General features: G+C 59.5%; 1 protein-coding gene across 4 annotated transcripts in view; it reads right to left on the minus strand.

The window, feature by feature from the left end:
- Window positions 1-946: 946 nt before the first annotated feature.
- GLI2 (GLI family zinc finger 2) overlaps window positions 947-14912 on the minus strand; it is a 216288-nt gene continuing 202322 nt past the window's right edge. For all 4 annotated transcript variants that reach the window (XM_051848775.2, XM_051848774.2, XM_051848776.2 and 1 more), the window contains exons 10-14: window positions 11079-11228; window positions 9404-9568; window positions 8300-8581; window positions 6214-6553; window positions 947-5128 (exon numbers count right to left, since the gene is read on the minus strand). In XM_051848775.2, coding sequence (XP_051704735.2) covers window positions 2640-5128; window positions 6214-6553; window positions 8300-8581; window positions 9404-9568; window positions 11079-11228 — 3426 coding nt within the window. In that variant the 3' untranslated portion in view covers window positions 947-2639. The remainder of the gene's footprint in view (window positions 5129-6213; window positions 6554-8299; window positions 8582-9403; window positions 9569-11078; window positions 11229-14912) is intronic.

Consider the following 14912-nt stretch of genomic DNA (forward strand, 5'->3'; position numbering starts at 1 on the left):
GGCCCAGCCCTAGTCATTGCAGCCATGTGGGGAGTGAACCAGCAGATGGAAGACCTCTCTTTCTCTCCTCTCTCCGTGTAACTCTTTCAAATAAATAAATCTTTAAAAATAAACAAAAACAAAAAAACACATCACCCTTGGGCATTTCTTGCACTCATTCTGGCTTTGGACTGTGCATCCTCCTGGCCAGGGGCTGTCCCACGGGCTGTGGCTTCCACACTGCCCCATCCACGGTGCCATCCTGGAAGCGGCGGCCTGGCCCACCTGGCCCTGCAGAAGGTGCATGCGCGACTCCTCCTAAGCCAGTCCTGCACCCTCCCTTCCCTGTACTTCTCAGTTCTAGAATTTTCCACCATCCCCAGGCAGGGCCTCAAGCCTCCCCCTGAGGTTTAGCGGCAGTGGCCTTGACCGATGAAGTTTGCAAGATCGAGGCTCCCCTTGTCCACCTGCCAGGCAGCCTCCCGGGGTTCAGAGCCCCTGCTCACGGCTGATCCCACTGATCCTGCTGACCATGGGGCCTGCTGGAGGTGCTACCTACCTGCCCCAGCCCTCATGCTTCTGCCCGTACCAGAGCACAGCCCCTGCCTCGCCTTGGGGGCTGCCTGGCCTGCACTCCCACCGCACCCCGACCCAAATGAGCTCCATCAGACTACGGGGATCCGACACATGGAGTGCTGGTATCTACACCCAAATCCGGTACCACGATGCTCGGCACAGCACCTTAGGTACACAGACCTTGGAGGAGCAGCCAGATCCTCAATCCTGCCCTCCCCACCCCCAAAGCAGCATCAAGCAGCCAGGGAAGGCCTCAGCAGCCGTGGCTAAGACACGGTCGTCACTTCTGACACAGTGGAGAAAAAATACGGTCTAATTTCTGTCCAAATGCACCAAATTTACCACCTCCATTCTCATTAACTACTGTCAAGGGAAGAGCAGACAAGATAAATTATGAAAAAATTACTTTTTAATGTACAAAAAGACGTATTTACAAGTTGAGCATGTCATCTCAGTTCATAGCATGTAGAAAAAGCTACAAATGTTCTGGAGATAGAAATCCGGCGGCTGACTCGCCTGCAGTATATTCAGGGACCACGGCTGCTGTACAGGGGATATACAGGTGGGGAGGGGCGGCCACAGTCCTAGCTTGGCAAGCGATGGACACCAGCCCAGAGCCTCGGGCCCCCTGGCGCTGTCTCAGGGCCGCCCCCTGGGAGTGGCCTCGTGCCTGGACCTCAACGAGGACTTGGGTGTGCCAGATCACACGCTTCTGGCCCTCCCTGTTGGCAGACTCTATTAAGACGTGCTCACTGAAGTCAGGGTCACGGTCGGGATCAAGCTCAGGGCGGCGCAGTGCGTCTGGCCTGGTTGCCGTGAACTCAGGAGGAGGTGGTGTGTGTGTGTGTGTGTGTGTGTGTGTGTGTGGAGAGGGGAACACATATCAACTCATCCTATGTCCTGTCCAGGAGTGATGTCTTCTGAAGCCACTTCCAAAGTCCGTTTCTGGGTGGGGCTTGGTCACACTGAACAAGAACCTTCGGGGCCAGTCCCTCAGAGTCCCAAGAGTTAAAACCTTCACCCTCCCACCCCATCCAAAACACCATGCATGCCATCATTCTCTGCTCACTGACCAGGGGAGGGCAGAGGCAAAGGAGGCCAGAAGACACAGGGACTGCACTTGTGGCTTGGCCTGGAAGAACGCGGGTGGAGGAGGAGCCAGGCTGTGGCACGTCCCATGGCAAAGTGGGCAGATAGCTAGCACGCTGGAAGAAACACGACGACGACGATGGGGTAAACATGCGACTCCCTCTTCCTACAGGCAGCCCTCCGGGCTGGTCCGCTCCTGGCCCGCAGCAGCTCCGGCAGTCCCGAGGTACTTCTTACCAGGAGGGGCTACATTCCACATGCAGGAAGGCTGTAAACACGGTGTGGGGAGGCCCTGGGCAGCTGCCGGGCTTGTCCCGCAGAGTACAGGGTGCTCTTGGTCCCTTTTCCTGGCTGTATTAACGCATGTCACCCACTCACGCACACTGGGGCAATCTGTGGGCCCCGAACTCAGTGTTACAGGATACAACAGTGGCTAGCGCTACACCTAAACCCGGCATCACAGGGCAGGCAGGGTGCACACTGAGCTTCGGTGGCAGGGGAAGCAGAGGCCTCTAGATCCAAGCCCCCCGGAAGCATGCATGTGGCCCGGGAGTTCGCTTTCCTTGCAGGTGGGGGTGGGGGTGGGGAGAAACGCCGTCTCCCGGGAGCAGAATTTCCAGGATCGCCTTGACTCAAACCCCGATCTGGCTCCTTCTGCTTCCCACAGGCACCGGGGAAAGCCCTTGAGCTCGGAAACCCCTCATTAGCCAAATGACAGAGGCGAACACGCCAGGACAGTGGGCCCATAAACACCAGCGAAACCGAGGTTTTCATTCCTTCCTTGCGTGTTGAGACTTTTTTTTAGTGTTCTAAAAAAATAATCGTCCTTAAGACCCAGGAGAACGCCTGTAAACCTTCTGTGTGCCGTCCGCCCCAGTCCCTGGCGGACATCCCTCAGGCCAATTTAATACTTTTTTTGGAAAAAAATAAAAAGGAGGTGGGATCATCTGAAACTCCACTCTGGCCAGCCACGGTCAGGGGCGGGAGGCCTGGCCTTACGTCATCATGTTCAGGAACTTGCTCTCCTCGGCCAAGCTGGTGAGCATGGAGCTCATGTCTCCCACGGCCATGTTGCTGAAGCCCGCGGGCACGGAGGGCAAGGTCAGGGAGCTGCGGGGCGTGGTGAGGCGGGACGAGCTCTGGGAGAGGCTGTGGAGCAGGCTGGGGCTCAGAGGCCCCGAGAACAAGCTCGAGTGATCGCCGTCGTCCATGATGGCATCGAAGTCGATCTGTTGGGCCTCCAGGAGCTGCGAGTCCACGGTGCTGGACACCTGGTTGACCCCCGGCGAAGGCAGGGACTGGGGCTGCACACTGTCCGGGCAGGCCTGCGGCTGTGCGGGCTGGGGCTGCAGGCCCGCGCTGCCTGCGTGGCCCTCCAGGCTTCCGTTCTGTTCATACATGTGGATCTGGCCATAGTAGTAGAGCAGGCTGTGGTCCTGAGCCCCGCCTGCATCCTGCGGAGGTGGCTGGGGAGGCAGTGGCACCACAGCACCCATCGCTCCCTTTGGCACAGCCCCTGCTGCTTCCTGGCTAGCTGGCACGGCAGCCAGGGTCTGGCCTGCGGCCCTGGCATAGGCCAACTGCTGCTGCTGTCCAGCGCGCACTCCACGGTGGCGGCCGGCAGGGCTGGGCTCTAGGGGTGGCCGGGGCTGCATGAGGCCAAAGCTTGCTGCACCTGCTCCCATCGTGCCCTGCTGGGACTCCAGGAACCCAGGCTGGTGGGAAGGCAGGAGGCTGGGGCCCTGGCGGTAGCCCTCCTGGCTCCCAGGGGCTCCCAGGTGATGGCTCTGCTGTGGGTAGCCCTGGGCTGGGTGAGAGGGTGGCATCCCGGCCAGGGATGAGTTGGGGACCCCGAGTTCCCTGTGGTGGCCGCCCATCATGGCAGGCCCTGGGGTGACTTCCATCTGCTGAGGGAGCCCCAGGGGGCCTGGCTTGGTGGCCATGTTGCTGCAGGATGAGGGGAACGGGTTCAGGACCCCACTGACGGTACCGGGGCTCAGCTGGGGGTGGGCCTGGCTGTAGCCGGCGTGGGGGCTCATGGTCGAGGTCAGGCCGGGACACGGGCCACCAGCGGCTGGCTGTCGCAGTTGCTGCACGTAGCTCACCCTGGCTGCAGCAGGCACTCCGCCACGGTGCTGGAGGGGTGGCTGGCTGCTGTCCAGGCCCCCGGGGCTCTGCTGGAGGCCTTGTGGACTGTAGCCTGGGTACTGGCCAAACGCCGGCTTCTGCTGTACCACGGCCAGGTTATTCTGAGGGAAGGGAGGAGGCTTGGCCTGGCTGGCCAGGGCATCCACGGTGCCGGAGCTCACCTCATTCCACTGCACGGGCATGTTGTTCTTGCTCAGGCTGGAGGCTGCCCCGTAGCCCACCTGGCAGCCTTCCAACAAAGGCGCCGAGGGACCCACATTTGAGTCTGCAGCCGCCAGCCTGCGTTGGCCGTGCAGCCCCGGGCTGGGCTGCTTGGGGTTTTCGGAGAAGCCGGGGCTTTCGGTGGGGTACACCTGCCTGGGGCTCTCCTCCAGGGAGCCCCTTGTGTGCGCCTTGATGTACTGCACCACGTCATCGGGCAGCACCAGGTCCTCCGGCAGCCCCAGGTCGGACTCGGGCGCTGCGCCGCCATCCACCCCAGCGGCCACGGCCTCCATCACCACGTTCTCACTGATACTGGGCGGCCGCGGCGGGTAGGCGCCGCCGGGAGCCAGGCTGCCGTCGGCGTTCGGGTGGCTTGCCAGGCGCAGGCCTCGGCGCTCAGCACAGGGCGGCAGGGCGCCGGGGTTCACGTTGTGGGCGCTGTGGAAGCGCTGCACCCGTGGCAGGGCCAGGGCGTCCGGCCGACGCACTGGGTCGCTGGCTCTGCGGGTGGCGGCGCCGGGCACCTCGTGGGGGAAGGCGGGCGCAGCCCCCATGTGCCCCTGGCTGTGGCCATAGGCCGGCCCGTCGCTGCCACGCCGTGGCCCCAGCAGGCGGGGACAGGTGGCAGCGGGCAGCGTGCGTTCCGGGCCGTCCAGCAGGGCCAGCCTCGTCCGCAGGCTCATCCGCTCCAGGCCCGGCAGTGGTGTGGGCGGCGGCCCTCCGGTGGCCGCGGCGTACTTGGCGCGCAGGCTGTACTGCTGCGCAGGCGTGAGGTTGAGCAGCCCCGAGCCTGCCCCGCTGCACTGGCTGGCCTCGCTGGAGCGCCGCGACGCGTCTGTGGAGATGGGATCGTAGGAGTCCGCGGAGCTGGCGGCGTGGTGCGGGCGGCCGGCGCCCAGCGGCGAGGCCTCGCTGGAGCGGCGACTGGAGAAGTAGGGGGAGATGCCGGAGGAGCGGCGGCTCACGGTGTAGGCCGAGCTGACCGTGCTGGTGGAGCTGTCGCGGCGCTCCTGCAGCTGGTTCAGCATGGTCACCTCGGGGGCCGACAGCTCGGACAGCCGAGGGTTTGGCAGCAGCCCCGCCGGGCCCCCGCCCCCGCCGCCACCGCCACCGAAGTTTTCCAGGAGGGAGCCTGTGGGCAAACAGAGAGGTCAGGGGACAGGTGCACTGCTTGCTGGGTCCTGCATAGTCAGTCTATGGAGCCTACAGCCCCGGAGCGGGCACACAATGGATGGCTTCCCAGTGAAGGAAGGCGCATAAGTGATCAAATGCGGGCAGCCATTGCTAAGGGTGGGGAGCGGCAGTCAGCCGGTTGGAGTCCCCATCTGCTTTCTCCTGCCTGTCGGGCCCTGGGTTATCGCTCCAGCCCTCAGTGACTCCAGCTGAGACAAAACGCGCCTTTCCAGAAAACTGGGTTACTGAGAGGCAAGGGTGAGCAGCAAGACAGTTTCCCGGGTGGGCTGCTGGGCTGGCCCCTGCTGATGTCACCGCCGACAGCCTTTGCTGCTCCCTTACTCTCCTGCAGTGAACAGCCACCCCTGGCCATGGGCCATCCTGTGAGGGGTGACTGTGGTGAGGCAGCTGTGTGCACAGCAGGGCTGCAAGCTCCAAGCCATCTCTCAGGAATCCCCAGAGTAGTTTAGGCAGCAAACCTGCCCTTCCAAAGAGAGTGGCCACCGTATCACAGCATCCAGCACGGTGGGCAGCCGGGCCGACGACTGAGTCCCTGGGCACTGGGAACGCGCTTGCTGCAGCCACCTTCTGTCTCCCTGGACAGGGTGCCGCTGCCTCTGTGAAGCCCTCCCTGCTTGTCCCAGCTGGACCTCTCTGCACAGTTCTGCCCTCAGCTCCGTCATCAGCGCTACTGGGCTCATTCTGCAGTAGGTGGGAATCTTGGGGGACGGGGTTCTAACCATGGGCTCTTTTGGGGCTAGGATTATGATGCTTTCCTTCCTAGGGCCTTGGCCCTGTGGAGGTGCCTGCTGCAGGTACCTAGTCAATGCCCAAACAGCTGGCAGGAAGAGGATGCATGGGCATGCTGTAGTTCAACAAGCACGGGCTTTGCAGACACACACCCCTAGGCTAAACTTCTCTGCTGCCGAGCCTCAGTTTCCATATCCACGCAATGGGTTGGTAAGATCTCTTCTATTTTGTGGCAGCCAGTGCATGGATGTGAACCCAGCTGGTGCTCCAAGCCTCCCCCAAGCCTCCTCTTACCACTTCCGGGGAGGGGAGGCAGCTTGGTGGTCCGGGTGTGTGGAGCAGGCCCGGCCCAGGAGCAGGAATCCTTGAGCGACTTGAGCTTCTCCTTCTTGAGCTGCTCGAAGCGGTGCATGGCAGTCATGTGTTTGCGCAGCTGCAGGCCACCAGCAGAGGGGGCAGCCAGGGCCGAGGCATCGGCCCCCGGGGACACGTCATCCAGCGCTGTCAGGTCTCCCAGGCTCCCGGGCCCCGGCCCCGGCATCTCCACGCCGCTGTCGTTGTTGTTGGGGGCACTGCCCAGCGGGGAGGGCTCGCTGCTGCAGGACGACTGGGCCCCGGGGCTGCACTGACACAGCTGCAGGGCACGAGGGAAGAAGGCGAGGACTGAGAGAGGGAGCACCGATCTGCCTGCCTGCCCTGGGGCCCACGCCCTTGCACACCTCAGGTGGGGGAAGGGAACTGCCCTTCAGAGAGGAGATGATGAAGTCACTTCCCTGCTCTTAACCTTGGCTTCTCCAGCCGCAGGATGCAGGACACAAGGCCCTGGACTGCGTCCTGTGCCGGATGAGTGGCTGGACAGCACGCAGCTGCTTGCAGAAGGCACCCAGTGTGGCACAAAGGAGAGCACTGACGCACACTTGGCGACAGCAATGCCTGCACCGTCAAGTGAACGGCAACAGAACCCCAACAAAGACTCAGTGCCTTCTGCATGGCCAGGGCATCTGGCCAGGCCAGAGGCAGGGGCTGCAAAGGGACAAGATGACTAGGGGGGGCTGGTGCTGTGGCGTAGCGGGTAAAGCCGCTGCCTCCAGTGCCAGCATCCCATGGGGGCGCCTGTTCGAGACCCGGCTGCTCCACTTCCAATTCAGCTCTCTGCTATGGCCTGGGAAAGCAGTAGAAGATGGCCCAGATTCTTGAGCCCCTGTACCCATGTGGGATACCCAGAAGAAGCTCCTGGCTCCTGGCTTCAGATTGGCACAGCTCTGGCCATTGTGGCCATCTGGAGAGTGAACCAGTGGATGGAAGACTTCTCTCTCTCTGCCCTCCTTCTCTGTGTAACTCCGACTTTCAAAATAAAGAAATCTTAAAAAAAAAAAAAAACAAAAACTAGAGAAGGAGGAGCTATGGGGGCACAACCCTTGGTTGAGCTGCCACCCCAAAGCAGCCCTCTCTCTGGGTGGGGGCTGTTTGGGGCAGAGACCTTGGGCTACGTCCTCCGTGACCCAGGAGCTCCAGTGAGGCTCACCTGAGAGAAAGCACCTCTGGCCTCCCCGCCAGGCTGAAGCGGCCTCACATTCCAGTTTTTCCTCGGGGAGCTGCACTATTCTTGCCACCAGGACACATGCAGCAGGTGCACACGAACCTGACAGGTGCTGCCCATGGCACCATCTCCACTCCTCAGCAGCCTGAACTCATACCTCCCCCCTGCAGCCGGGGCCCCTCCTCTTCCTGTCCTGCTGGCAGCCTGGTCCTCACGGCTCCACTCCTGCAGCTGCAGCTGCCCTTAACCTGTCCCGCCGGTCCCAGCTGCCGTCCCAGCTATGTGCGGACCCAAAGCTACCTTCCCAGCCCAGGAGGCCTGGACGGGCAGGTCAGCCTCCTCCAGGCAGCAGCCCTGGACAAGCACCCCAGCCCGCCCTCACTCACACACACACACACACCCCAGCCCACCACACTCCCACCCAGCTCCTGTGCTCACCTCAGTACCGCCTATCCTTAGGGGAGGTACAGTCAGGGAAAAGAGGTGGAGACAAAGAACAGGTGGTTAGAACACAAGGAACAGAAGCCGGAAGGGACAAGGACGCAGAGACAGGATAGAGGGCTGGGGCGGGGGGGGGGGGGCGGTCAGCAGCGGCGCTGAAGGGCAGGTGCACAAGGACCGCCCCACCCATAGTGGGGGAGGGGAGGAGGTGTCCCCATCCCCGCCGCCCAGCAGGCGCCAAGGCAGAGCAGAATGGATCCCAATGGCATAGGTTCCACATGAAGCCCAAGCTGGGGAAGGAAGGAAAGCCGAATTGGAGAGGGCAGGGGACTTCATCACCCCCCAGCAGGGCCCACGTGGCTGCCCTGGCGCCGGGCTGGGCCGTCCAGCTCTGCTTACCCCGGAGCCCTCGCTCTTGATGGCTCTGACATGCAGGCAGTCCTCCACGGCCTGGCCGCCGCTCCTGGCCTCGGTGCTCTCCTCGGGCCCCCGGCCTCCAGGCTCGCTGCAGCCCTCACCGTCCCCATTCTCCTTGAGCAGCGGGGCACGGAGGTGGCCCTCATTGCGCTGCTTCTTGGTGACGTGAGCGTCAGGGCCATGGACCGTTTTCACGTGCTTACGCAGAGAGCTGGGGTCCGTGTATCGCTTGGTGCAGCCTGGGATCTTGCAGATGTAGGGTTTCTGGGGAGAGAACCGGGCCACATGTCACAAATGGGGACACGAAGACACACCCCTCAATGGGCGGAGTCTTCCTCCCCCCTAAAGCTATCCAGTGTCCCATGGCAGAGCCCGGCTGCCAAGCTGGTGGGTGCTTTGTTGTATCTGCAGCCAGTGTCCCGAGGCTGGAGCCAGGTCAGCTCCAGGCCTGCAAAGCCTGGCCCCAGCCCAGGCAAATGCACGGTCAAGGGAGCCTGTGCCACAGGGAGCTGGGGACACAGACCAGAAAGCTCATTGGGGAAAGGGGACACAGGGTGCCTTGTGTGGTCACAGCACTGCCTCCCTGTGGTCAGTAGCTGTGCACCGAGCTCACTGATGCCTGGTGAGATGGTGCCAGTGTTCCAGCGCTCTGATTAGGAAAGAGAGGGTTGGGAAGGCAAAGGAACTTGCTCAAAGTCACTGAGCTAATCCTCAGTCCTGGGCTCATACACAACCCCCCCCCCCCATCCCCACCCCCACCCCCACACACCAACACTGCTCTCCGAGGCTGGCTGCTGTCTGCAGAGACCTCTGGGAGCTCAGAAGCCTTGGGGAATTCCCCGCATTTCTTACAAGCTGTGGAGCCAAGTCCCTCTGGGGTCCAGACTATGTCTGAACCTTTAGAAACAGTCCCTCTTGAGTGTGCCTGTGCCGCAGTAATTGTGCGGCTGAGCTGGGATTTGGGGGCAGGTGCGGCTCCTTCAGCACCACCACCGGAGCACCGCGCTCCCTCCTGGGCTACAGGTGGTGGCACGTGACCGCCAAGGGCTGCCGTGCGCATGTTCGGTGCGCGCCCGCGAGCGGTACCTCGTTGGAGTGGGTGCGGTTCTGGTGCTTGGCACGGTCCGAGGCGTTGGAGAAGGCCTTGTTGCAGCCCTCGTGTTCGCACACGTACGGCTTCTCCCCAGTGTGGGACCGCAGGTGCGTCTTTAGGTTCTCCAGGCGCGAGTAGGCCTTGGAGCAGCCTTCGAACTGGAAGGAAGCAAGGGGATTGGTCACATGGGGACACCCCAGATCAGACGCACCGACGCCAAACCTCCTGGGCCAGCCCACTCCTCCCCATCAGCCCCGCCCCCTCCCGCCCTTAGCCCCGCCCCACAGGTGCACCTATCTCTGAAAGGAGTTTTCTGGTACTTTTAATCACAACACTGTACCCTCTCTGCTTTATAGCACTTCCCTGGCCACAGCAGAGAGCTTGCCTGGAAGAGGGGCAACCAGGACAGAATCCGGCGCCCCGACCGGGACTAGAACCCGGTGTGCCGACGCTGCAAGGCGGAGGATTAGCCTAGTGAGCCGCAGCGCCGGCCAATTATCTTAAACAATTGGTTAACTGGCCTTGCTCCTCGGATACAGACTGCAGGATAGGAACTTTTTTAGGTTGTGTTCATCTCTGCCTTCCTAATACTTAGCACCGGATGAAAAGGAGGCACTCAAGAAATATTTTTTTGGGGAAAAAAAAAGGATGAAAGGAGGAGGAAGAGGAGATGGGCAGGAAGAGAATGAAAACAAGCACGGACTCGTGGGAAACCCAGCACACGCGTGGGTAAACCCAGCTCGGTCCATGCATGCCATGGAATATTATGCAGTACCGACTCATGCTGTTACACGGAGGAACCTTGCCGACACGTGGTGTTAAAGAAGCCAGACACAAGACCACATATTTTATGAGTTTGCTTTTACAAAATGTCCAGAATAGGGATTTTACAGGGGCCAGAAAGCAGAGGAGTGGTTTTGGGGCTGCAAGAAGTTGAGGATTGGGGTGAGGGGTGACCACATTGCATACAGAGTTTCCCTCTGGGTGACGAAAATGTTCTGAAAGTAGCTAGAGGTTGTTTTGGGAACACACTAAAAACCACCCATTTGTATTTTTTTTTAAACATGAACAAGATATGTGAATTTCATCTCAATCTTTAAAAAGGCTTGCCTATAACTAGAGCGTATTTCATGGACTCTTGGACACCACTGATTTCAGAATCCGGTTTCTCAGAATCTATGCAATACAGCAGTTGCCAAGGAGAGCCCCCTTAGGTGGCCCGGCGGCAGACACCCCAGGGGGCAGAAGAATCTTCCCTTTGGAAAGAGAACCAACGGCTGTGCATTAAAAATAAACCTCAACAACGACAGCCCTGAGTCGGGCATGAGTGAGGCTGCACACAAGGCCAGATCTTTCCTTAGTCAAACTCAACCAACGCGTTTTACCCATCCTTGTGGAAACGAGCGATCACCAAGGATACTAGTCTTTCTGCAGGGAAGGGAACGCACCTCAGGGGGCCACCTCGCAGGGCCGGACAAACCACCTGTGCACAAACCACTCACACCCACACACCGCAGACACCCTCACCACGTTTGCCGAGATGCTGAAGCGCAGAGGGTGGGGATGACCCGTTGACAAGACCCGCGCCCGCCGGTGCACAGCCATGGCCACACACCTGTCCCCCCGCCCCGCCCCGCCCCGCCCCGCCTGCCGGCAGAGGGCACTCACCGTGCACTTGTGCGGCTTCTCGCCCGTGTGCCGCCGCATGTGCACCACCAGCATATACTGCGCCTTGAAGGGCTTCTGCTCCCGCGTGCAGGCCTGCCAGCGGCACACGAACTCCTTCTTCTCCCCGTGGATGTGCTCATTGTTAATGTGCTGCGGGACAGACAAGCCCGGAGAGGGTGAGCCTGGCTGCTCCGGTGCTGGGACCCTGGCCGGGGCACACACCCGCAACCCGGCTGGGCCATAGCCTGTGGTGAGCCCGACTCCTGCCCTGCTGGTCCTCCCCACCTGTGTGTAGACCACCCTGCTGACCTCCCACCTACTGTGTGCAGGCCACACTCCTCATTGCCCATGACACCTACTACGTCCAAACCACTGATCCAACAACCTCACCTCCGGGTGCCTGCCACCTCTCCCTGTGAATGATCGCTAGCCACCACTACATGGGAATCTGTGCTCCCTGTCTTGCCTGCGTTTTCCAATTGCTCACTCAAAGTGAGCACCTATGAGGGTCAAAGGCATCCTACCCACCCTGGGTTGGGCTCTGGTTGCAATAATATCCCCTGGCTGCAAACAGTAGGCACTAATTAACTACAGTGAAGCAGATGTACACACGGTGGGTGCATGAGAAGTTTCTCCCAAGCTTATCTCTATTGCTCTATTGATTTTTTTTTTAATTTATTTGAGAGGCAGAGAAACAGAGAGAGAGCGCGCGCTCGTGTGAGCTCCCATTGCTGGTTCACTCCCCATAATGGCCAGGGCTGGGCCAGGCTGAAGCTGAAAACTAGGAATTCAATCCTAGTCTCCTACATGGATGGCAGGGGTCCAACCACTTGAGCCATCACCCCCACCTCCCAGGGTCTGCATTAGCAGAAAGTGAGATTCAGGAGCCAGAGCTAACACTTGAACCCAGGTAATCTGTTACGGGATGCAGGCAGCTTAACTAGTGTCTTAGCCACTAGGCCAAACACCTACTCTTGTTAGAGAAATTTTTAAATCAAGTTTTTATTATAATGGAAAACCAATGCATCCTCACCTCTGTGTTTGTCATTGACCTATGAGATGGTGGCTTTGTCTCCTTCTCACATAGGCCCCTCGGGAAGTTCAGGACCTGCATGTGGGTGTGGATGGAGCCAGGTTCTGAACCTAATGGTGGGCTTGGGGTACTGTGGGAGGCTGGCCCTGGGGTAACCAGGGATTACCCGGGTCAGTGAGGGAGGCAAGACAGCCAGAGATAGCTCACCTGACCTCACGAGTACTGCCGCCCAGGGCAGGTGCAGCCCCCTCGGGCAAGTGGAGAAGTACAAGAAGCCTTCTGTGGGCGAGTGGCCCCCAGCCCCATCCCAGCCAGCTCCAGTCCCCTCTCTAAGATGGTGTGGCATTTGCACATCCTCCATCATACTGACATGCCTTGTTATACCTAATACAATGCTAACACTATGTCAACAGGCGTCAAGCTGTACTGTTGACAGTCAAACGGCAACGGAAACAGCCCACACAGGCTCAGTCCAGATGCAGCATTTGTTTTGTCTTGCATCTTTTTGATCCATAGGTGGTTCAATCTCTGAAAGTGGAAGCTATCAATGCAGAGGACCGACTCAATTTCAGATACACAGGATGGCACAAACTACTCTTTTTTTTTTTTTTTTTTTTTTTTTGACAGGCAGAGTTAGTGAGAGAGAGAGACAGAGAGAAAGGTCTTCCTTTCGTTGGTTCACCCCCCAAAATGGCCGCTACGGCTGGCGCGCTGCACCAATCCAAAGCCAGGAGCCAGGTGCTTCCTCCTGGTCTCCCATGCGGGTGCAGGGCCCAAAGACTTGGGCCATCCTCCACTGCCTTCCCGGGCCACAGCAGAGAGCTGGCCTGGAAGAGGAGCAACCGGGACAGAATCCAGCATCCCAACCGGGACTAGAACCTGGGGTGCTGACGCCGCAGGCGGAGGATTAGCTTAGTGAGCCACGGAGCTGGCCTACACAAACTACATTAAAACGAACTTCTGTTTCTATTGTTTTAAACGTGCGTCTCCAGGAACTGGCACTATGGCACTGTAGGTAAATTGCCACTTGTGGTGCCGACATCCCATAAGGGAGTGCTGTTTTTAGTCCCCAGCTGCCCCATTCCGATCCAGCTCCCTGCTAATGCACCTGGGAAGGCAGCAGAAGATGGCTCAGGTACTTGGGCCCTCTGGCACCCATGTGGAAGTTCCCACCTCCTGGTTTTGGCCTGGCCCAGCCCTGGCTGCTGCAGGCACTTGGGGAGTGGACCAGCAGATAGAAGATCTCTTTCTGTCACTCTGCCTTTCAAATACATAAGTTTTCTTTTTTTTTTTTAAAGTGCCTCCAGGAAAAATAAAATTGCCCGTGTGCCTGGCATTTGGGGCTAGTGGGGTCTTTCTCCTGGACTCTGCTGCCGTGGGCCTTTGCAACCGGCCACGTGTCCTGAGAGCTGAGCGCCAGGCACTGGCAGCACCTGCTGCTTCACAAGACAACAAAACCACAGCACCCAAATGTCACACGTACAGACACCACCACCAGGACAGGCAGAGTCCACAGCGTTTTCACCTTCCAGAAAAACTGTCTCCTCTTTGCCCCATTTTCCTCTTAAAAGCCCTCCAAGTGATCAAGATGGCTCCTGGCAATGCCTTTGTCTGTTCTTCTTATGGGTTTACTTAGCTACAACTTGTTGATAATCCACAGGGAGCTCCTGCTCACCTGTGTGCCTGCTCCATCCATCTTCCCGGAGAGCAGAGAGAGAGAGAGAGAGAGAGAGACAGAGCTGGCAAAGGGGCCCCATTCCCCTCCCACAAAGGAGCATGATCGCTCCAGGGCCAGGTCAGGGCGAGTACCCACGGCCACTAAGACAGTGCCGGCCGCAGGAAGAAGCTAAGCTGCTCTCCTTCTAGGACAAGCGTCTGGCCTAGTGGTGAACATGTCAGGTGGGACGGCTGTGTCTCTTAGAGTGCCTGGGCTGGAGCCCCAGCTCCGGCCCCTGACTCCTGCTTCCCGCCAACACAGACGCTGGGAGGCAACAGGGCATGGTTCCTATAGTCCTCGCAACCCACGTGGGAAGAAATACACATTGAATTCCTAGTTCCTGGCTCTGGTCCTGTGTCCAGCTTTGGCCATTTGGGGAGGGAATTGTGCACTGGCCGTCTGTCTGCCTCTTGAGTAAATAAATTAAAAATACATCCAGAGCTCCTTCCCAAGCTGGGGCCCCCGTGCCTTTGAGAAACTCCCTGCCTGTTTTGGGGTGCAGCCACCTAACAGAGAGCCCACCTTTTTCATCCTCCTGGCCATGGTTTTGCCTGAGCCCACTCCCTGCCTTCAATCTGAGACGATCCGTCCCACAGCTCACTGCTCTGATTGTCCCTTCCCTTCTCCTCCACTGTGGACCCCAAAGAGCGGGTCCACAGGGTGCCACAGGAATGAGGGGAGACCCTGTTCCCAGCTCCGGCATCAGCCGCCCCAGGCTTGCTGGGAGACTTTGGCTTCCTCGGTGAGAAACCCAAGTACAGAAGAAACCTACAGGCTGGTGCTGAGGCATAGTGAGTGGGCTAAGCCTCCGCCTGCAGTGCCGGCATCCCATATGGGCGCCGGTTCGAGTCCTGGCTGCTCCACTTCTGATCCAGCTCTCTGCTATGGCCTGGGAGAGCAGTAGAAGATGGCCCAAGTGCTTGGGCCCCTGCGCCCACGTGGGAGACCAGGAGGAAGCTCCTGGCTTTGTCCTGGCCCAGGTCTGGCTGCTGCAGCCATTTGGGGAGTGAGCCAGCAGATGGAACACTTCTCTCTCTCTCTTTCTCTCACTGTCTGTAATTTTACCTCTCAAATAAATAAACCT

Source organism: Oryctolagus cuniculus, chromosome 3 (assembly GCF_964237555.1).
Source record: "Oryctolagus cuniculus chromosome 3, mOryCun1.1, whole genome shotgun sequence".
In the NCBI taxonomy this organism is placed as follows: Eukaryota; Metazoa; Chordata; class Mammalia; order Lagomorpha; family Leporidae; genus Oryctolagus; species Oryctolagus cuniculus.